The 23,465-nt window shown below is 56.5% G+C and overlaps 1 protein-coding gene across 1 annotated transcript; it reads right to left on the bottom strand.

Annotated features, from left to right (window-relative positions):
* Window positions 1-5,871: 5,871 nt before the first annotated feature.
* UNC93B1 (unc-93 homolog B1, TLR signaling regulator) lies at window positions 5,872-18,216 on the bottom strand. Its single transcript, XM_023186260.3, has 11 exons — window positions 18,016-18,216; window positions 17,746-17,887; window positions 17,127-17,280; window positions 13,654-13,815; window positions 13,307-13,439; window positions 12,526-12,619; window positions 11,862-11,986; window positions 10,802-10,984; window positions 10,094-10,367; window positions 8,156-8,274; window positions 5,872-6,644 (listed from the first exon to the last, which is right to left on the bottom strand). The coding sequence occupies exons 1-11, from the start codon at window positions 18,109-18,111 to the stop codon at window positions 6,312-6,314; spliced, it is 1,815 nt and encodes a 604-aa protein (XP_023042028.1). The 5' UTR covers window positions 18,112-18,216; the 3' UTR covers window positions 5,872-6,311.
* Between the last annotated feature and the right edge of the window lie 5,249 nt (window positions 18,217-23,465).

Below are 23,465 nucleotides of genomic sequence, written 5' to 3'. Positions count from 1 at the left end.
GGCCTCATGGGAAGGAAAAGACCTGACTGTCCCCAAGGCCAACACCCGTAAAGGGTCTGTGCTGAGGAGGATGAGTGAAAGAGGAAGGCCTCTTTGCAGCTGAGATAAGAGGAAGGCATCTGTCTCCTGCTCGTCCCCGGGCAATGGAAAGTCTTGGTGTAAAACCCGATTGTATGTTCTATTTACTGAGATAGGAGAAAACCACCTTAGGGCTGGAGGTGAGACGTGCTAGAGGCAATGCTGCTCTTTAATGCACTGAGATATTTGTATACGTGCACATCAAGGCACAGCACCTTTCCTTAAACTGATTTATGACACAGAGACCTTTGTTTACATGTTTTCCTGCTGATCATCTCCCCACTGTTACCTATTCATCCTCCTCTCCAAGATGGTAGAGATAATGATCAACAAATACTGAGGGAACTCAGAGACAGGTCCCTGTGTGCATTCTCTGTATGCTGAGCATCGGTCCCCTGGGCCCACTTTTCTTTCTCTATACTTTGTCTCTGTGTCTGTTTCTTTTCTCAGTCTCTTATCCCACCTGATGAGAAACACCTACAGGTGTGGAGGGGCAGGCCACCCCTTCACTCAAAATCACAAACTATGCTCAATTCACTCTGTACAATTCTCATAACTTCCAAAATCTGTTTTCTTCCTCACACCTGATGCATATAATTTCTGCCCCCGTCCACTACCTCTCAGCAAGTCGAACTCATTGCCTTAACTCGAGCCCTCACTCTCGCAAAAGGACTACCCGTCAATATTTATACTGACTCTAAATATGCCTTGCATATCCTGCTGCTCTAAATATGCCTTCCATATCCACCACCATGCTGTTATATGGGCAAAAGAGGTTTCCTCACTATGCAAGGGTCCTCCATCATTTAATAACAACTCTTCTCAAGGCTGCTTTACTTCCTATGGAAGCTGGAGTCATTCACTGCAGGGTCATCAAAAGGCATCAGATCCCATCGCTCAGGACAATGCTTATGCTAAAAAAGCAGCTACCATTCCAACTTCTGTCCCTCACGGCCAGTTTTTCTCCTTCTCATCAATCACTCCCACCTACTCCCCCACTGAAACTGCCACCTATCAATCTCTTCCCACACAAGGCAAATGGTCCTTAGACCAAGGAAAATATCTCCTTCAAACCTCACAGGCCCATTCTACTCTGTCGTCATTTCATAGCCTCTTCCATGTAGGTTACAAGCCGCTAGCCCATCTCCTAGAATTTCTCATTTCCTTTCCATCATGGAAATCTATCCTCAAGGAAATCACTTCTCAGTGTTCCATCTGCTATTCTCCGACCCCTCAGAGATTGTTCAGGCCCCTCCCTTCCCTACACATCAAGCTTGGGGATTTACCCCTGCCCAGGACTGGCAAATTGACTTTACTCACATGTCCCAAGTCAGGAAACTTAAAATACCTCTTGGTCTGGGCAAACACCTTCACTGGATGGGTAGAGGCCTTTCCCCCAGGGTCTGAAAGGGCCACTGTGGTCATTTCTTCCCTTCTATAAGACATAATTCCTCGGTTTGGCCTTCCCACCTCTATACATTCCAATAACGGACCGGGTTTTACTAGTCAAATCACCCAACCAGTTTCTCAGGCTCTTGGTATTCAGTGAAACCTGCATATCACTTACCTACCTTACCTTTCCTCAGTCTTCAGGAAAGGTAGAACAGACTAATGGTTTTTTAAAAACACACCTCACCAAACTCAACCATCAACTTAAAAAGGATTGGACAATACTTTTACCACCTGCCCTTCTCAGAATTCAGGCCTGTTCTTGGAATGCTATAGGGTACAGCCCATTTGAGCTCCTGTATAGACACTCCTTTTTATTAGGCCCCAGTCTCATTCCAGACACCAGACCAACTTGGACTGTGCCCCAAACACTTGTCAACCCTACTCTCCTCTGTCTAGACATACTCCTATTCACCATTCTCAACTACTCATAAATGCACTGCTCTTGTTTACATTGCCAGTTTACACTGTTTCTCCAAGACATCACAGCTGATATCTCCTGGTGCCTTCCGGGTTCACACCATTCTCCCGCCTCAGACTCCCGAGTAGCTGGGATTACAGGCGCACACCACCAGACCTGGCTAATTTTTTGTATTTTTAGTAGAGACGGGGTTTCACCATGTTGGTCAGGCTGGTCTCGAACTCCTGTCCTCAGGTGATTCACCTGCCTCAGCCTCCTGAAGTGCTGGGATTACAGTCGTAAGCCACCTCACCCAGCTGAAAGCAACTTTTTAGTGTTAATTTCTCAACTCTGGCGTTCCTAGACCACACAGGTGGTGTGACTTCATTGTAACAATTCCACACTTATAAGAGAGGCCTCAAAATGACGATCTCATGGGAAACTTGTTTGCCACCTAAAGCTCAAATTTTCTCACCTCTCTCTGTTCCCCTGGGTGCAAATTTTTATGTCCCTTTCTCTAAAGGTGTTGCATTTCTGTGACCCCAACTTCATCATGCTTGACTGTAACCCTGACCCCGTGCCTTGTAAGGGCTTCCAACGCTCAACCCAGCCCTGCCCTCAGGCAGCTGCACCACCAGCTCCTCTGTCCCCACCTTGGTTCTTACTTCCCTCCTCACTTCTGGCCTTAGGAGACTTAACTTATTTTCTTAAGAACTCAGCTATGGCCGGGCGCGGTGGCTCAAGCCTGTAATCCCAGCACTTCGGGAGGCCGAGACGGGCGGATCACGAGGTCAGGAGATCGAGACCATCCTGGCTAACACGGTGAAACCCCGTCTCTACTAAAAATACAAAAACTAGCTGGGCGAGGTGGCGGGCGCCTGTAGTCTCAGCTACTCGGGAGGCTGAGGCAGGAGAATGGCGTAAACCCGGGAGGCGGAGCTTGCAGTGAGCTGAGATCCGGCCACTGCACTCCAGTCCCGGCGACAGAGCAAGACTCCGCCTCAAAAAAAAAAAAAAAGAACTCAGCTATATGTTTATTTTATTTTGTTTATTTATATATTTTTTGAGACGGAGTTTCACTCTTTTGCCCAGGTTGGAGTGCAATGGTACTATCTTGGCTCACTGCAACCTCCACCTCTGAGGTTCAAGCAATTCTCCTGCCTCAGCCTCCTAAGTAGCTGGGATTACAAATGCCTGCCACCACCACGCCTGGCTGATTTTTGTATTTTTAGTAGAGATGGGGTTTCACCATTGGCTAGGCTGGTCTCGAACTCCTGGCCTCAGATGATCTGCCCGCCTCAGCCTCCCAAAGTGCTGGAATTATAGGCATGAGCCACGATGCCCAGCCTCAGCTATATATTTAAAAGGACGTTTGTTTCTTACCCAGAATTTCTAGGTGTTTTGAAGAGGGAGACTTCTCAGGTTATCTAACCTGCTACTGAGAACTTAAAGACAGGGAATATCTTGGACTGGAGCTTCTTGGAATCACATAATTGAAAAATCCTGGCCAGGCGTGATGGTTCACGTCTGTAGTCCCAGCATTTTGGGAGGCCAAGGCAGGTAGATCACCTGAGGTCAGGAGTTCGAGACCAGCTTGGCCAACATGGTGAAACTCCGTCTCTACTAAAAATACAAAAAAATTAGCCTGGCATGGTGGTGGGCACCTGTAATCCCAGCTACTCGGGAGGCTGAGGTAGGAGAATCGCTTGAACCCAGGAGGTGGAGGCTGCAGTGAGCCAAGATCACACCATTGCACTCCAGCCTGGGCAACAAGAGTGAAACTCTATTGCAACAACAACAAAAAAAAAAAAAAAAAAAAAGGAAAGAAAAAGAAAAATCCCCACAGTGCAGATCAACAAACTCACAGAGTTGCTTTGGGAGCGAGGGTGGCAGACACGGAGGCCATGACAACCTGCTCATCCACTCAGGGCTACAGAACCTCCACCCAGTCACCTTATCCAGGGGTGATGGAGACAGGGGAGGTGCCACCTATGCCAGTGTCATCTCTTACAATAAGCTACCCCTGCTTGAAAAGAGCCAGCCTGCTGAGCTTGCTGCCAGGGCCTGTCGCGCTGCCTGTGCTGTGTGTTTCCCGTGGCGCTGCCTGCGCTGTGTTTCCCGTATCACAGTCTGTGATGTGTGTTTCCCGTCGTACTGCCTGCGCTGTGTTTCCCGTCACACGGCCTGTGATATGTTTCCCGTCATGTGTGCACATGTGTTGTCATGTAGTGCCTGTCACAGGTGTTACCCGTCATGTGTGTTTGCATGTTGCACACGTGTGGCCTATCAGGTGTACATACGCGTTGTCTGGCACATGTCAGCATCTGGGCATTCTCCGTGTGCCAGGAGCAGCCAGATGCCCTGTGAAGCCTTCCCATGGGAAATGCCCAGATAGGAAGAGCAAAGCTAGGAGCCAAGCCCCCAAGTGGCCACTCCATGTGCCCGAGTCACCTTCAGGTCTGCTCAGCACCAGAACCTCTGTTCCTTGGCACCATGGACATTAGAACTGACTCTGAACTGGGAAGAGCTATAGGCCCACTCTCCAGGCACCCGCTCCCCGTTTGCCCAGCATCCCAGGGGCCCACACCCTTCCAAATATCACCTTGCCCTGCATTCAGAAGTGAATCATCCGAGGGCCAGGTTGCCAAACTCCAACTGGTTTCTCTGGAGCTTGCCAGGAGGATGTCGTCAGCCACCTCCAGAGAACGCTCAGTCAGCAGATGCCCAGGGGGAACTGGAAGTACACAGCGCTGGCCTTCACCCAGCCTATGGTGGCACCTCGGGACCGCTTGTGAGTCTGCTTGTCATTGAAGGTTGGCGTGAGGCAGGCAGCCCTCCCTCCCAGATTTAGAAAATGTCAAGTCTCCCATCGCACCCTTTTGTGTTTCTTACAGGGAGGGTCTGGGGCGCTTGCAGCCGCCAGGCTGAGGGCTCCAACATGTTCCCTCCTTTGCAAAGACACACTTAACAGAGAAGGAACCTGTGGCTCACATGGGAGACTCCCTGTCCAAGGCCACAGAGTCTGGCCCCAGGGCCCACTAGAGGCTTCAAGAACCAAACTCACATGAGGGCAGAGAGGAGAGATGGGGCCACAGTTTAGGGCTGGGAGAATCCGTAGAGCCAAGCTGAGGCAGGCAAGGAGCCTGGAGGTGGGGACGAGGGACTGGCCGCAGTCAGGGGTAGAGGGGCTGTGGGGAGTGAGGAATAGTGTGGGCCAGCCCCGGGCCTGCTGGGGTGCAGCTGGGGACTCCATGGCCCTCCCACAGCCCCCACTTGTCCTCACCCAACCGTTCAGGCTCTTCACGGCGGGGCTGTCCTTCTCCTCTGGCCACAAGAGAAGCGGGTGGAGGAATGGCACCTTCAGACCTTGTAGGGGGTCTGCCCCTCAACCAGCCTGTTTCTCGTGGGCATCGCAGCTAAGGCTGTAGCCGGGAAAGGGTGGTAACCGACCGTACCTGGCCTCCAACCACCACTTCCAAGGCCCCTACTGGGCACGGGGTGACCCAACCGTGGCTCAGAAGTGGACCCTGTACGAATAACGAAAAGGTATGGGCACCGGGGTGGTCGCTGGAGGGCTGAGGATGACTACCCAGGCCCCTGGAGGGTGCGCCTCCGGAGTCTGTCCCGCCCTCTGGACCCATGGGGGACCAGCAACGCCGTCACACCCTCCTCTGTCGAGGTCCCTGCCAGCCGCTCGGCCACTCCTTTCTCTCGGCTGCGGTTGGCAAAGGCAGGCACATATTGGGAGGGGCAGGGCCTCAGGAGGGAGGACGGACTGGTGGGCGGGGCCTACGGATACCTTGCCTCGTCCCCAGCAGGGTTCCGCAATCCGCACTCCCAACGGTCCCCCTAGGTTAGGGCCTCCCACCACGGCGCCCAGAGGCCGGGTCAGCCAGGCGTGCACCCCAGGGGCGCTCCGTCCCCCGCGGCCTAGGACTCCCCAGTCAGGACAGTACAAAATCTCTTTATGGCTCATTTTCTGTAAAAAATCGTGGCTCTCGGCGGACCCTGGGGGTAGGAGATGCAAAGCGCGCTCACACGCGGTCTGGGCAGGCGGCCAAGCTGGGGGAATCTGGAGCGGGGCCGGGTCGCAAGAAGACCCCGACCCTGCGTCGGGGCTGGGGCGCGTGCTAGGGGACCGCGGGATTTCAGCTGTTTTCGAACCCCTGTTCTTGGCTGAGGGGTTCCCAAGGCTCCACCCCGCCTTGGAGGGGGCTGAAGCCCGGAGGTGACCCGGGCTCTGGGAGGGGCGTCCCCAATGTGGGGGAGGAGAGACAGGGGTCTTTGAAGACAGCTCGGGACTCGGAGGGGGTCTCCCTGACCTGAGACGTGGTAAACTGAGGCCGGCGAGCAGGGAGGCTGAGTCCCGGGACCAGGCGACCCCTCACTGCTCCTCGGGCCCGTCGCCCCCCTGCGCCTGTTCGTCGCCCCCCTGCGCCTGTTCATAGAGGCAGGGCCGGCGGCCGAGTCCGGCGGGCTCGGGGCCGGACCTGGGCCCCGCGGGCGGCGCCTCCTCCTCCGCGCCGTCCCCATGCTCGCCCTCCGTGTCGCTCTCGTCCGAGTTATCCTCCTCCAAGTAGCGGTAACCGCGCACCTTGTGCTGGGGCCGCGGGATGCGGGGCTGGCGTGGGGCCACGCCCCGCCGCAGCTTCTGCTCCATCCGCAGGTAGGAGACTGCGGCCGCCACCAGCGTCACCAGCAGCACCGCCAGCTTAGCCTAGGCGTAAGGACAGGGATGCCAGGGACCCGCGGCCGCCTAGCACCGCACCTGCCCGCCTATGCCCCTCGCTGAGATAGGCCCTTGCCTCCTTCTGGAGCCTCCCAAGCCACATGGCCCTCAACTTCTTCAGCACCTCCACCCACACTTCCTGGACCGCCTCCTGCAGGCGAAGCTCACATCCCAGCACTGTCCCTTACAGTCGCCACGCCCCTGGGAACCTCAGTGTCCCACGCTGTAAGCGGAGAATGCAAATCCCTTTGCCTCATAGGGTGCATGCACCGGTGTTGATAAAGTGCTGGCCACAGGCGCTGCCTTCTCAGGGCTTACAACACTCTGTGTCCCTGACACGCCGGTGGGCTGTAGTGATGCTTTTCATGGGGTTTTGACTACAACCCGCAGTCAGGAATGATTTTACATCATAGCTCAGTACATACACACATATCTATAGGCATACTTCCTGCTATTTTCTTTTTTCGAGACAGGGTCGCTCCTTCTCCTCGGCCCCACAACCGCTGGAGTGCAGTGGCATGATCATGGCTCATTTCAGCCTCAACTCTCCAGGCTCAAGCCATCCTCCCACCTCAGTCTCCCAAGCTGGAACTACAGGCACGCGCCACCATGCCCAGCTAATTTTTAAATTTTTTGTAGACACAGGGTCTCCGGCTGGTCTTGAACTCCTGGGCTCAAGCAGTCCTCCTGCCTCAGCCTCCCAAAGTGCTGGGATTACAGGTGTGAACCATGCCCAGCCCGCTCACTTTTTTTTTTTTTTTTTTTTTTTTTTTTTTTTCTTTCTTCCATTTTTTTTTTTTTTTTTTTTTTTTCCTGGGAGACAGAGACTTGCTCTGTCCTCCAGGCTGAAGTGCAGTGGCATGATCTTGGCTCACCGCCACCTCCATCTCCCAGGTTCAAGCCATTCTCGTGCCTCAGCCTCCAGAGTAGCTGGGATTACAGACACACGCCACCATGCCCAGCTAATTTTTGTGTTTTTGGTAGAGACAGGGCTTCACCATGTTACCCAGGCTGGTCTCGAACTCCAGACCTCAGGTGATATGCCCACCTCGGCTTCTCAAAGTGCTGGGATTACAAGCATGAGCCACTGTGCCCAGCCCATTCCCTGCTATGTTTAGTTCTATTTTTAAAAAATGTTTAGCAACTGGGACTTGCTAGACCGAGCCACCATCTTCTGGGAGCAGAGTATGAGGGCCTTGCCCCGCTTCAGGCCATGAAGGGAGACAGACCCAACATCTGGAGAACAGGGTACCAAAGAGCCCACAGGACGGCTGTGATGCACCCACAAAACCCCCTCAGAGATGGGCAGACAGACTGGCTGGAGGTGGGCCAGTAAGTGGGGTGCTGAGTTGAGGGCCACCCAGTGGGCTGCAGGAATGGGGCCTTGGCCCAGAGACTGGCTTGGGAAGGGGTGGCGTTTAGGAAACTGTGAAGCCAGGGCAGGGGCTGAGGAAGTACCTGTCATTGGGCATGGGGCCCCCAACCCTGCCCAGCCTCACCTTCATGGGCAGGCTCGAGCCCAGGTACACGGTGAAGATGGCCACAGCCTGCCACCAGTGGTAGATGGTGAAGATAAAGTCCTGTCTCTCCTTGTCTTCGTACAAGATTCCCAGGAGTGCTGCAGGCAGGCAGTACAGGGCAGGCAGGGGAGAGGTGTCACCTGGGGCCTGGAGCTGCCCAGCTACCACCTATGAACTTTACCAAGCCCTGTGTGAGTCCCAGCCAAGGACCGGAGAGCGCCTAGAAAGTGCTGTAAGCCGGTCCTGGCCTGCCCCCTGGTGGAGACCCTAGTCACCACACCACTCACACGTGAAAGAAATAGGAGCAGGTGCGCTGGGCTGTGTGGATGCAGGTGGTCCCGCTCTGCACCACATGCGTGGCCTCAAAAGAAGAAAGCTCTGTGCTTAGTCATGTCCTGTCCCCAACCCCAGGTGTGCAGTGCCAAGCGTGCAGGCGCTGTTTCTCCTCCTCAGCCAGGGCTAGGGAGATCGAACTGTTTGCAGCTGCTAACTCTGCAAATCAAACCTGAAGCTAAGCATGGAGAGGGGGGCTTCCTTTCCAACGAGTCCCCCCAGGGTGGGCAAAAAGAGTAATGAATCGGGAGTCAGGAGATGCATACTCGTTCTCAGGACTGTAATGTCAGCTCTGTGAGTGATTTGGGTACTTAACTCCCCAGAGCCGCTTTTCCCAGTGGTGAGATGAGCTTATGCCTATTGTGTGCTGTGTTCTGAAGTTCTAAAGTAAGAAAGTGGGCATGGCACCTGCCAAATCGTAGGGGCCACTATTAACACCTTCGTCAGGCACTCAGGACATGAACGCTCCTGTCTTGGGGCCCTGCAGGGTGACTTTACCCCCACAGGAATGCTATGAAGAGACAAGGAGCCCCCATGGTTCACAAGGAGGAGATGGGATGTGGAGGTGGGCAGAGGAGATGCCAGGACCAGACAGGGCACAACATAGGTCTGAGATACCCAGGCTGGACTCTGCCCAGAATCCAGGACTCGGCTATCCTTGGGCAAAACGGCCAAGAGACTGTGGTGCAGTGTGGGGCTCCAGCCCCTACTACAGACAGAGACACCGAGCAAGCCCCTGCCCTGCCAGCAGCAGGCATGACCTCTGCCACTCCACACCCCCAAGGATGACATTCAAAACTGTTCACAGCTTCGGCCCATCAGAACAGACACTGATGTGGATGCCCTGCAGGACCGTGCCCGTGTGTGCTAGCTGTGTCACTGCGTGTGCCCATCTGTGGGCAGGGAGCATCCTGGAGCTGAACTTGGGCCTACCCGCTGCCTTCTGCAAACCAGGCCCTATTCCCCAGCAGCCCAGACCTGGGGCCTGGACTCTGGTACTGAGCAGACTGGGTTGGGTCTGCAGGCCTGCTCCTCTCCATACAAAGGCCCATGTCTGTATCTAGGCCTTGGTGTACACAAGCCACTTGCTCCTACCACACGCTCCCTGAGGCAGAGACCAAAACACCTGCTCCAAGTGTCACGAACACTCTGCCAAGGTGAGCCCTGTCCCCTGGTATGAAAAGGGAGAACCCCTGATGTGTTTTTCACACTGTCGCTAAGGGGTGTCCACAGAGCCCCACACCTACCCTGTGTGGCCACGAGATTTCACACTGACCCTCCAGTGTTGATGGGGCCCTGTGCCCGCCCTGGCGTATTAACAGAATGTTCATGGCATGGAACTTCCATACCTGCCTCCAGGCCCTACCCATCTGTCCCCACTGTGTCCACGAGACTTCCCTTCCACCCCTGGAGTGTCTACAGGAAGCCCCACCTACCTCTGTCATGTCCACAGGAGCCTATGTGACCACGGGACCCCATATCTGTCCCTGGGACGTCTATGTCCAGCCAACCGCCCAGAGATAGCCATAAAGTCCCCGGCCCCGCCCTGCCTCCCCCACTCCCAGTGCCTACAGCTATACTCACTGCTGAGTCCAGTCTTGTTCAGGGCGCTGCCCACACCCCAAAGGGCGGCTGCCACATAGAGGATCCAGCTGTGTTGCAGGACCCGAGGCACAGGAGCCCAGAAAAAAAGGACGAAGGTGAGCAGCAGGTGCACCCCTGCTCCAGCCACCAGGGGCACTGGGCGTGGCAGCCACAGCCCCAGCAGGCCCAGGAGTGAGGCAGCTGAGGCACCCAGACTGTAAGCCACGAGGAGGTAAGCCAGCCGCTCCAGCCCCACCGAGCACACGCCATAGCCCTGCGGGGGACAAGGGGTGAGCATTGGAGTCCAGAACAGCCCAGACCCCGGCCTCGGCCCTCCCCACAAGAAGTATTCCTTAGGCCCCGCCCTGCCCTCCCTGGACTGCCTGACCTCGCTCCAAGGCTCAGGGGAAGGTTCTGAGGGCAAGTGTGAACATGCTTGGAGTGTCCCTACACACCAGGGGCTGTACTCCGCAAGGAACCCAACGCTTTGTGGGTGCCATCCCATTCCAACTCAGAGAAGCTAAAATAACTTGCCCAAGGTAAAGACAGGATGGGGTAAGAGAGGGAAGAGAAAGCAGGAGGGGAATATTTGGGATATACATGTACACACTTACACATATAATTAAAAATTATTCGTTGTTTACTTGAATTCAAATTTACTTGGTTATCTTGTCTTTTATCGGGCAATCCTATGCAGGCTGTACTTACCAAGGCGATACCAGTGCAGGCAAAGAGCACCTCGAAGCCGCTGTATATAAAGAAAGGTACGAGATGGCGCAGGCGGTAGTCACGCACGTGCTTGAAGGGCAGCTGGAAGATGTTGCCCCAGCCCACGCTGCGCAGATCGATCTCCTCTGTGGGCCGGTAAGCGGCTCCACACAAACCCAGCACCTGTGAACCCATGACTTGAGGGGCAGCCAGCCAGGCCCAGGCCCGGCCTCCAGGCTTCAGCCCCGCCCTTCAGATGCACCACAAACCCAGGCCTTGCCCCAGCTCTCGGCCCCGCCTCCCAGCCCAGGGCCCCAACCCTGAGACACACCCACAGGTCCAGGTCTTGCCTCATTCCAGCTCAAGGCTCCGCCTCTCAGCACAAAGCCACGCCACCACACTCCCAAAGACGGTGGTCTTACCTCCCAGCCAAAGTCCCCATCCCCTCTCTCTCACATGCACACACTTCACAACTCACACTCAGACAAACCCATAGACTTCAGCCTTGCTTCTCAGCCCCGCCTTCCAGACTAGTCCCCGCCCCCGGACACACCCACAGACTTCAGCCCCGCCTCCCAGCGCTAGGCCCCGCCCTGACACAGCCACAGAGTGGGCCTTGCCTCCCAGCTCCATCGCCAGGCTGCAGCCGCGCCAACGCCTTAGTTCTGCCTTCCAGTACCGCTCCCAGTTTGAGCCACACCTTCCAGCCCTCACCCTGGGTCCTGTCCCCAACCCCCTCACAGGTCTCAGTCAGTCCTCTAAGATCTTGTCTTCAGCTCGAAACCGTGGGCCAAGCTCGTTCCCACCAGCCCCTGGCCTCTGGATTCCCACCCCTGCCTCGGACCACAGGCCTCAGTCCCGGCTCCGAGCCTCATGCCCCCTCTGCAGCACTCGGCCCTCACTCCCCAACTCAGATCACGCTCCCAGGCCTACGGCACCCCCGCCCCAGGCCACAACCCGCCCCTGGCCACGCCATCTGATCCAGACCCTTTCTCGCAGACTCGGTCCCCAGACCCACACTCTGCTTCACAGACTGTCCTGCCCCCATCCCAGGCCGCACCAGCAGCATGGCCAGGAAGGCCACTGCCATGAGCACGCTCTCCACCACAATGAGGTTTCCGCTCCGCGGGAGCGTCCGCAGAACCGTCTTGTTGAAGCCGCTGAGGATCCCGTGGCTGTTGGTGCCTGGAAAGGGTGGGGGTGGGAGCACCGTGAGTGAAGAGTAGGGCACACAGTCAACCCAGCCACCTGGGTGGAGCCACACCAGCCGCGGAGGCGCGGTGGAGGGACGGGAGAGTGAGAGCAAGGGCAGGGTTCCTTCGGAGAGCGGTTTGGAGGTTTGGGCCACTGGGGCTGGGTGTGCCCCGGGAAAGGGGCATCTTTCCCCTGCTTCCCACCCTATTGCCCCAAGGCTGAGTCGACCTCACATTTCCATACACAGCCCCTGCACTGATTGAGCTCTGACTCTTTGCCTGGCCCCAAGAAAGATCCCACTGGCAGCCTCAGCCCAGATGGTGCCTCCTCCAGGCAGTCTTCCCTCCCCACCCACTCTGCTGGCTGGGTCAGATGTCCTAACGACTTACTCCTACAGGGCCCTGTGTCTTGCCCACCAGAGCCGTGGGGCGCTGGGCTGCCAGCCCTGAATCCTGTGAGTGAGGGCCCAGTGTCTGCTGGGAAAGTAAGCAGGCTTTGGGGACTCCTCCCTAACCCCCATAAGGACTAACCGCAGCTCTGCACGTTGTACAGCGTGTGGTTCAGGTCATACAGGTAGTGGTTCAGGAAGTAAATCATGGGCAGCTGGGCGCAGGCGAAGCTCAGCTGCAGACACAAGGGCAGTTGGGACCAGACTCAGGCATAGAGCCAGGTAGGGTCACAGGCATGTCCAGGCACAGCCTCTTGGGGACAGGGGCCTTGCCAGTTCTGGGAGTAGCGTGGTTCCAGGGCTGCGCAGTGAGGAAGACCTCCTCCTGGCCAGCACTGTGGACAGGAGCAGATGAGGTCTCTATGGATGAGCAAGCCGGGGTGTGCTCAAGAAAGGCAGATGGGCAGCCTGGGCAACATAGAAAGACCCTATCTCTACAAAAAATTAAAAAATTAGCCGGGTGTGGTGGCACACGCATGTGACGCCAGCTACTCAGACCGCTGAGGTAGGAGGATCACTTGAGCCCAGGAGTTCAAGGTTGCAGTGAGCTGTGACTGCACTACTGCATTCCAGCCTGGGCAAGACCCTGCCCCCCCCCCCCCCCCAAAAAAGAAAAAAAGAAAAATAAATGAAGTTGGGGCAGATACAGTGGTGTGCGCATGTAGTCCTGGCTGCTTGGGAGGCCAAGGTGGGAGGATCAATGGAGCCCAGGAGTTCAAAGCCAGCTGGGCGATGTAGTGAGACCAAGCCTCTTAAAAATAATAATAAAAGAAAGGAAAATGGGACTAGAGGGTTGAGACTGTGGAGGGCTCCAATGCATGGGTCTGCCCTTGCCACCCAACAATGACCCACGTGGCACTCACATGGAAGAAGCTGTAGAAGATGGCTTGGAAGACCAGGAGATAGGGCGCATGGGAGCCCCGTGGAGGCCGCTGTTTCAGCCCCTGTCCATCCTGCTCCTTGTAGTGGGAGTACTCATGGTACTTCTGTGCCATCCTGGACCACAAAGGAGAGAAGGCTCTCCCCTGCCCGATCTGTGCCACTCCTGTGTGTCCTGCACCCAGAGCTAGGGGCAGACCAGCCCTGGTGTGGGGAAGCTGAGGCCCAGAGGGTGGAAGGGGCTGGACCGTGATCCCTGAGCCAAAGTTGCCAATAAAGTGGAGGCTTGACCAGGTCTGCAGCCTCCTGTTTTGCTGCCCACCAGCCTCACCTGGTGATGTAGTTGCCCGTGGAAGCCCAAAGAGGCACGATGGCCATGCCCAGGGCCACAGCCGAGGGCACAAGCGTGTAGTAGCGCTCCCAGTAGTTGGTGGAGACAAAGAGGGCGTAGATGCCCACAGCCAGGAACATCATCCACTTGGTTCCGAAAAACCTGCGGACAGTGGGAAAGATGCTGGCACCACGGGCCTGCTGGACCACGGCGGCCTGAAGCCAAATGGGGCCAAAACTGCAGGTCCCAGCTTACCGGGCTATGTGAGGTAGAGAGAGTCGAGGGCCCTGAGATGGAATCTCAGATACACAGACCTGCTGAGTGGCCTCAGGCAAGCTACTGTGCCTCAGTTTTCCCAGCTGTCATACGGGCACAGAGCCCAAACCACAGGCCTCTCATCGCCACTGTGAGGATGGAGAGTGGCCCATGGGTATAACCAGCCCTCATGCGTGTTCTGGGCTCCCTGACTCTCCCATTCCCCCTTCTCCTCCCAAGCTCATGCACTGTGTCTGTAGGGCCCAGGGATACCTCCCAGGGGCTTGATTCAGGCTGGGAGAGGAAAGAGGAAGTGGCCCCACTGCTGGGAGCAGCAGAGCCGGAGTCCTGGCGCCCCTGCCTCCAGTCCATTGCTCTTAAGAACCGTGGTGGTCAGTCAGGAAGTTTCCTCCTCTCTGGGTCTGGGAAAAGGTCACACAGTGACAATAGAAGGAGCTTGGTGAGTGACAGGCTAAGGGCCCAATCAGGCCATGGAGGCTGATCAGGCCAAAAACTACTATGGGTATCTTCAGGTTTTCTGTATTTACGCTCCTTAGTAAAAATGCCAGTAAAAATGTGCATTCACCACTGGTAAGGATGTGGTTTAAAAGTGGCACATATAGGCCGGGCATGGTGGCTCATGTCTGTAATTCCAGCACTTTGGGAGGTGAAAGTGAGCGGATAACCTGAGGTCAGAAGTTTGAGACCAGCCTGGCCAACATGGTGAAACCCCATCTCTACTAAAAATACATAATTCGCCGGGCATGGTGGTGCACACCTGTAATCCCAGCTACTTGGGAGGCTGAGGCTGGAGAATTGCTTGAACCCAGGAGGCAGAGGTTGCAGTGAGCTGAGATCGTGCCACTGCACTCCAGCCTGGGCAACAGCAAGAGTGCATCTCAAAAAAAAAAGTGGCACATATAGCCAGAGGTCATGCACACGGCATAGCATAACCCTTTGGGAAAGCAGCCTGGTAGTTTTGGCAAGGGGTGAACATGTGAATTTGAGTCCCTCTGCCGGGGTTCAAGCCTTCAGTCTGCCAGTTACTGCCTGTGAGACCTGGGCAAGTTGTTCGACACCATGGTTTCTTCATGTCTAAGATTAGAGCAGCTTCCTCAAATTCTTGGGAATTAAATTGCACTTATAAAGTGCCCAGCACGGCCAGGCATGGTGGCTCTTGACTGTAATCCCAGCACTTTGGGAGGCCGAGATGGGTGAATCACGAGGTCAGGAGTTTGAGACCAGCCTGGCCAACATGGTGAAACCCCGTCTCTACTAAAAATATAAAAAATTAGCCGGGCGTGGTGGCAGGTGCCTGTAATCCCAGCTACTCGGGAGGCTGAGGCAGGAAAATCGCTTGAACCTGGGAGGCGGAGGTTGCAGTGGGCCCAGATTGTGCCATTGCACTCCAGCCTGGGTGACAGAGCGAGACTCCGTTTCAAAAAAAAATTAGTAAAAATAAAAATAAATAAATAAATAAAATAAAGTGCCCAGCACGCAGGAGACAAGAGTTCATTGCTACTAGTAGAAGTGATAGGTTCCAAAAACCATAAAGCCTTTCGTATGGCTTTGACCTAGTGAAGACATTGTTGAAAATGTATCCTAGGAAAAACAATTGTTTAAAAAATTGAGGGAGTGCTGGACGTGGTGGCTCACACCTGTAATCCCAACACTTTGTGGGGCTGAGGCGGGTGAATTTAAGACCGGCCTGAGCAACATAGAAACTCCCCATCACTATAAACACTATAAAAGTCAGCCAGGTGTGATGGCGTGTTCCTGTCGGCCCAGCTACTTGGGAGGCTGAGGCGGGAGGATTGCTTGAGCCCAGTGTGTGGGGGTTGAGGAGGCAGCAAGCTGTGTTTGTGCCACTGCACTCTAACCTGGGTGACAGAGTGAGACTTTGTCTCAAAAAATAATAATAATAAATAAACACATTAATAAAAAAAAACAAGGAAACAGCTCAGTGCCGCCATATCTGCAGAAGATGCTACCATTGCAAAGTCGTAACTGTGAAGGCTGTAGAGTAGGCTAAGATATGCTCAGTGAAAGGAAGGAAGCAAGCACTGGGCGCGGTGGCTCATGCCTGTAATCCCAGCACTTTGGGAGGCCAAGGCAGGCGGATCACTTGAGGTCAGGAGTTCAAGACCAGCCTAGCCAACATAGTGAAAGCCCGTCTCTACTAAAAATACAAAAATTAGTCGGGTGGCAGGCGGCTGTAATCCCAGCTACTCAGGGCGCTGAGGTAGGAGAATCGCTTGAGCCTGGGAGGCTGAGGTTGCAGTGAGCCGAGATCACGCCACTGCACAGCAGTCTGGGTGACAGAGCAAGAGTCTGTCTCAAAAAAAAAAAAAATAGTAAGCAAGGGAAAGCAAACATGGCCCACGTGCATACACAGACACACACACACACACGGGTGCGTCCACACACATGTGCTCTGGGGACAAGGATGTGAATGTAATCTACGCATGGTGGTGGGACAGCATGGACAGCCGATTTCCTGGAGGGCTTAGGCGGGCTTTCTTTTTTATGATTTCAGTTATTCTAATCCTGCTTGTGCAACTGGAGATTTTTTAAATTTTCAAATTTTTGTTTAAATGGAGTTTTGTTTTGTTTTTTTTTTTAAGATAAGGGAACTCAAATTCACACAATTTCTCCGCTGGTCTCCAGGTCCCATCAGGGAGGGCGCTGTGGACCAGTGATGGGGAGGCTGAGCCACAAAGCTCCAGGGCTCAGATCTGGGGCAGAATTCCCCAGGCACCTGCCCGGCCATGCGTGTCTGTGAGAAACACCCCTCAGCACCAGTCACAGCGACTGGGCCAGGCATGGGTGCTGGACTTTGCTGACCAACCAGAAACCCCTAACTCCACAGCTCCAACCCAGAAGGCCACAGTGGCTCTGGGAGGCCTCCAAGGAGTCCTGGAGAGGAGGATGTCATGTGAGACCCAGGCAAGCTGGGAGGGAGCTCAGCCCGTGTGAATCTGTTGCTGGAAACCAAATGTGCCCTGAAGCAAAGTTCCTCTTTCCTTCCCCAAATTCGAGTTTCACCCCCTTCACTCTCAGGCTTCCGGGTAGAAGCCTCTCCCTTGCTCTCTCCCACCACAAACACCCCGACAGATGGACTCCTCCTAGCCCGCCGGCCTCTACACCCCGCGAGATGGGAGTACCGCAGTATCCGAAATGGGAGTACCGCAGCATCCCACGGGAGCAGCCACGCCCACCTGATGAGCACTGGTGTGTAGAGCAGGGCGGCGATGGGCGTCACGTTGATGCCCATCAGCATCTTGCTGTCGATGTCAGGCAGTCCCATGTTGCCATATTTCACCTCGCGGTAGGTCTCGTCGTAGTGCAGGATCAGTTGCATCTGCAGGAGGCCTGAGGACAGGACAGGGAGCGGCGTGGAGGGAGCAGCCTGGCTCTGGGCACCACCGAGCAGAAGCCGGCATGCAGGCCTTGCGGGGAGCTCCAATCACCGAAGGCATCCCCGCTGGCAGCGCCCCTCAGGACAGCGTGGGTCCCGGGTTGCCACGCCTTCTGCCAGCCCGAGGCCACTTGGCCAGCTGGGCGCAGATCCCCATCAGCCTCCATTTCCGAAGGGGGCAGGTCTGTCCCCGAGCCTGGACCCTCGCCCCCCACCCACACCGAGGCTCTGGCTGGGACCTGGGAACGCTGCGCTACTTGACCTCCCTACCCCACCTCCACCGCAGGGGGCCGTGGCTGCAGCTGCGAGGGCGGCGGAGGGGAAGTGAGAGCGGGCGGGAGGCCGTGGCCCGCGGTTTCTGTTTCCCAGGCCGGGCTGGGAGCGGGCAGGGCGGCCCCGGGTGCCCGCGCGGCACCTACCCAGGTAGACGCCGTAGGTGAGCATGCCCCCGGCGCTGGCCGCCAGCACGTTCTTGAGCACGCCCAGGCGCTTGCGGCGGTAATAGCGGCGCTCCTCCTCCTCCTCGTTGTAGTTGGGGTACGCGCCCACCAGCTCGTCCAGCTGCGGGCCACGCATGCCGCTCGCACCCGCGATCGCGCCCCGAACCCGTGCCCCCGGTGCCCGCTGCCCCCCGGCCCGCCCCGGCCCACAGGGGACCCCCGCCCCTCGCGCTCCTGGTCCCCGCTCACCGGGGCCTCAGGCCCGTCCGGGACCCCGAGCCGATCCTCGTCGCCCTGCGGTCCCGCGGCTCCCGCCATCGGGTAGAGCGGCGGCTCCGCCTCCATGGCCCGAGCAACTGCGGACTCGCGGCGGTGGCCCCGGAGCCCCTGCGACCGCCCCGCTACTTCCTCCCCGCGGGCGGGACCTGCCCCCGCCCCGCCCTGTCCCGCCCTGCGGGCTGCCTCCTCCAGGACACGTGTGTGTGCGCGCGCGCGCGCGTGTCCAGGGGCGTGCCTGTGTGTGCCCCCTTGGGTGTGAGTTCGAATTCCCGCTCAGCCACTTCCTGGCCCTGTGACTTTAGGAATTAACTCCATTTCTTTATGCCTCGGTTTCCTCAGTTTCCTTGAGGGTGAAACAGAAATACTTGGCACTACCCCTGGGGCCATGGCAGAATTACTGAGTTAATGCAAAGCCTTGGAAAAGTACCAGGCCCACCTTAAGCTCCCGTCAGGGTTGCCTGGGTCATCCCCAGCCCCACCTCCAAGCCTGTTGTTACAGCTCATCAAAGAGCCCTGCAGGGACAGTATCTTCACCAGCTGGGCCACACCTCCCACCACAGGATGCTACAGCCAGAGCCCACCTCCCATGTCCCCATCCTGCTCCAGTTTGGGCTGTGCAAATGGGAGCTTGGGTGGGGTCCTGGGAGTTGGAGATTGTGGCCCCCACTCAACTACATGGGGGACCCTGCCACCACCCTGTAGTGGGGCTGAGAGCCACCCACCCCCGTCCTGCTGGGCACTGGATCCAGGGCTGCAGCGGGAGCTGTGGTGGGGCTGATATTCCAAAGCACTGGCTGCCCACCCGGCTGGAGCCACGGGGCCACTTTTGAAAACATCCAGATTCTCTGGCCCCTGGGTTCCTCCTGGTTTGAATGCTCTTCCTCCTGCTCCTCCCAGGTGGCTTCCTTCCCACTCAGCTCTGGGAACAAGGGACCATCCCTGCACAGAATGCAGCCCCTCCACTTCCCTTCTGTGCCCTCCCTGTGCACCCCCCTCCACCAACTGCTCTCCAGGTACATCCTCTCCTGAATGCAGAAGATGGCATTGGGCACCTACTGAGTGATCAATACTTGTGACTGGATAGATGCATGAGTGACTGGATGACAAACACCTCCCGCCCCGCAAAGATTGCTGGGAAGGTGGAGGGACAGGGGAGGGAGGTGTGAATCTGCAGCGGCTTCAGGCTTCCAGGAGATAGAACTTTCTCCAGGTGAGGATGCCCAAGTGCAGATGTGGGGAACAGACAGGTGGATTCATGCAGGTGGGTGGCTGGAAGTGGGAGACAGGAAAGGAGCAGAAGAGAGGGCAGGGCCCGAAGCTCAGGGGCAGGGAGGAGGTGGGAGAGTAGGGCTAAGGTGGGGGCCGTTCTCAGACAGCAGACACTGGCATCATTACACAGCATGATGAGAAAGTGCGATTCTCCTGCCTCAGCCTCCTGAGTAGCTGGGATTACAGGTGTGTGCCCCCACACTCAGCTAATTTTTGTATTTTTAGTAGAGATGGGGTTTCACCATATTGGCCCAGGCTGGTCTTGAACTCCTGACCTCAGGTGATCCACCTGCCGTAGTCCCCAAAGTGCTGGGAGTGGGCCCCCCAAGCTTCTCAATTTCCCTGAGGGACCCCAACCCTCTGGGGCCTGGTGACATCTCTTCCTCCCCTTGTCCCTCTGGGTCTAGGGGTGGTGGCAGCTGCTGTGGTTGCGCATCCTGGGCTCTTCAATCACCTGTGCTGTGCCACCAACTCCCTGCACTCAATGTCTCCCACTCAAAACACTTGGAGACAGCTGGGCAAGGTGGCTCACGCCTGCAATCCCAGCACTTTGGCTGGCCAAGGAGGATCACTTGAGCTCAGGAGTTCAAGACCAGCCTGGGCAACATAGTAAGACCCCATCTCTACAAAAAACACAAAAACTAGCCTGGTGTGGTGGTGCACACCTGTAGCCCCAGCTACTCAGGAGGCTGAGGTAGGAGAATTGCTTGAGCCCAGGAGGATGAGGCTGCAGTGAGCCGAGACTGTGCCACTGCACTCCAGCCTGGGTGACAGAGTGAGACCTTCTCTCTCTCTCTCAAAAAAAAAAAAAAAGCCCTGGAGGCTCTAAGCCCTGACTGACCTGATACATCTCCTCTCTCCAGAAAGGATTTTTTTAGGTGGTTTATTGCGCTGCTCTTGGGGAGCCTGGAGACTACCTAAGAGGCTGATAGGGAGGCCCAGATAAACACACCAGGGTGACCTGTGGGACAGAGATCTGAGCAGGGCCAGCACTCCTGCCAACCCATCCAGGTTGCAACAGTGCACAGTCACATCCCCAGGAAGAGGCAGCCAGATCTTCCCATCACTGTTTGCCAATGTTTTCTCTATAATAAGGCTTTACTTTCAGTTCTCATTATGAAAATTATCGATGTTCCTTGAAGAAAAGCAAGTAGAAGAGAATAAATATTGCTCTCAACTGGAACTCCCTGAAATAACCTCTTGGAATAGTGTTACTCTGCATTGCACTGACACAGGAGCGTGCTGGGAAGCCCACATGATTCTCTTAACACCACTTCCCTGGCATGGATGTGATTCCACATATTTTAAACATTAAAGACAATGGGGATGATGATCACTGGGTCTGGCTCACAGGATGTTGAGAGGTCCTCAGGTTGGGGTGTGCCAAGGGCTCTGCCCAGTGCCTGGCACAGCAAATTCCCAGGTGGCTGCTGCTTTCCACTGATACTTGAGACTTCCAAGAGTTGGTGGCAAGGGGCTCACCCAGAGCTGAAGACCCCAGCCCATTCCTGTGCGAGAGCTCCAGGCACCTTGGAAGCACCGTGGGCCGGGGAGCCAGGACTGGCTGGATGTGGATCCCCGTGTGTCCTTGTCACTGTGTGACCCAGCTGGAAAGCGCAGTCAATAATGTCTGGGAATTGTGAAAATTGTGTGAAGTGTCTGCACACAGTAGGTGTTCAGTAAAGGGTTGTTGAGTGCGTAAATGAACAAGTGACCTGCATTTACCGTTGCCTGTGAATTCTGACTGTGTTCTGGGCCCTGTGCCCCTGCAGCCTCTAACTTTGCCTCTCCGAGGAGCCAGGGTGGGTCCAGCCTTCCAGGCTGCTAGGGAGGGAGTGGGAGGCAGGGCCAGGGCCTCAGGGCCAAGGCCTGGGCAGCTACTTCCTCAGGAGGGCAGGGAGAGGGGCAGGAGGACGTTCACATGCTCTGGGCGCCTCCTGGGCACCAGGTGCCCTGCCAGTGCCATCAGGTCGGCTCTCGTTTCACCCTCACAGTAGTCATGTGAGGCAGCTAGAGTCAGCCCCATTTTATAGTTGGGGAAGCTGAGGCCCAGTGAGAAAACGTGACCTGTTCAAGGTTACTCGTGGGCAGGTAAGGCAGTGAGATGCCAGGCTCAGGGTGTGTGTCTGAGAAGTGAGGGAATGAATAATGAATTATGAATGAATGAATGAATGAATGATTCCACCTGATGCCATGCTCATGCGCTGCCCATGCTGCTGTCCTGGAGTCTGGATGGTAGCTCTCAGACCCCTCCAGAGGGGCAGGCGCACTTGGAATGGTCACAGTTCCAGGCCCACGTGCATGGACTGACTTGTTTTGGTCTCACAATCACTTGGGTACGTTCTTCTTACACATCCCATTTTATAGATGGGAAGGCAGAGGCATGGGGGGTTAAGACGCTAACCTAGGTCACACAGGTAAGTGACAGAACCAGGATTTAAGCCCAGACCTCACGCTTAACGCCCTCCATGCCAGGCGCTGAGGTACGTGCCCACCGAACTCTCTCATTCATCCACAGATGCCCCGGGACTTAGTCAGCCCCATTCGCACATGGGAACTCCGAGGCCCAAAGAGGGGAAGCGTCAGCCCAGCGAGGAGGAGGCAGGGCGGGCGGGGCTGCAGTTGTCTGGCCCAGATCCCTGAGCTCCCCTCCATCCGCCCCACCTGGCTGGCCTGGGCCTTGGCAGAGCCCCCTCACCCCAGAGCTGGCTTCAAGAATGAGTCCTCCTGGTGCCGTACGCAAAGGGTTCCCCATTTACCCTGGGCTCGCCTCAACAAGGACGGGACTCCCAGGCCCCACTGAGCCTCTGAAGCTTTGAGGAGTAGTGAGGGGCACCCAACCCAGACTGGGGAGGGCCCAGCCCTCCTGGGAGGTGTGTGGCCTCCCTGGAGGGGAGCCTCACTCCCAGGGCAGGCTAGGAGTTCTGTCCCAGGAGGACAGGCCTCTTCGGGGGCCTCCTCCCAGCTGCTCCTGCATTCATGACAAGTTCAGCCCCTGTGAGTTGGGGGAAATTCCTCAACAGCTCCCTGGCCAGGGAGGGGGCCCTCGGGATCCTGAAACACCCCTCCCACCTGCCAGTACCCACCAAGATGGGTCCCTGATTTGCTGTGTGGCCTTAGACCAGTGGTTGCCCTCTCTGGGCCTCACTCCCAGCTGAGACCTCCAGACTCAGCCCCCGCCCAGCCCTGCCTGGCACCCGCTCGATCTGGCTGAGCTCCAGAGAACGGCAGGGCTGGGCTGTCACATGCTGAGCCACGTGACTGGCAGTGGCTGGGGGCTCCATCCCACACAGAGGACAGGGACTCTGCAGTCCCTCACTGTTACCCTATCTAAATCCTCACAGACCACCAGTGTGGGCGTGGTCCAGAAGACCTCACCGCCCTCCCAGGTAGACAGGGAGCTGGCAGGTGGGGGCCATGATGAGCACCTCCCGGGTGCCAGGTTGGCCCAGAGGCCCCAGGGCCAGGAGCCACGGAGACCCAGGGCACCAGGGAGATGGCAGCAGCGGCAGGCCCAGGAAGGAGTTTAGAGGAGGCTCCTCCCCGACACCTGTCACCCTGTCCCCTGCCTGTCCACATCCACAGCAGCTTGCACATCATCCCTGCAGTGTGCTGGCTCAGACAGGTGTATCTGCGGCGGGCTGGGGGCAGGCAGGGACAGGCTTTGGCACAGCTGCCTATGCCAAACCTGAGAGGATCGAGACTCCAGGAACCACCAAGATGACCGTGGCATCACGACCACGATCCTAAGCAGAGAGGGAGGCACTCCTCCTGGGGGCAGAGGGGACATCCAGGATGGGTGCAGACCCAGCTCTGGAGCAAGAAGCCCTGCCACACACACCCCCCATATTCACATCCTACGCCTTCTGCCCCCACTTCCTCGTTTGTAAAATGTTAGATCTGGGGGAAGACAGGCTGTATGAATGGGGTGGCCCGTGGGGTGATGTGGAGGGACACAGAAGCACAGGGCGCTGGGAGAGGAGCAGGCATGAGGCGTGGTCCCTGAGATGGTATTTCTAGACTCTAGTCACCTTTGGGTGTGACCTCTTTGCTTTGCAGAAGGGGAAACTGAGTCTTGGGTAGGCTGTAGCAGGACGAGCCACAGACAAAACTCCTCAGACACCAGATTAAAGAAGGAAGAGGTTTACTCA

Source organism: Piliocolobus tephrosceles, chromosome 13 (genome assembly GCF_002776525.5).
Source record: "Piliocolobus tephrosceles isolate RC106 chromosome 13, ASM277652v3, whole genome shotgun sequence".
In the NCBI taxonomy this organism is placed as follows: Eukaryota; Metazoa; Chordata; class Mammalia; order Primates; family Cercopithecidae; genus Piliocolobus; species Piliocolobus tephrosceles.
The sequence above is the reverse complement of the archived record's forward strand: the minus strand, read 5'-3'. Positions and strand labels throughout refer to the sequence as shown.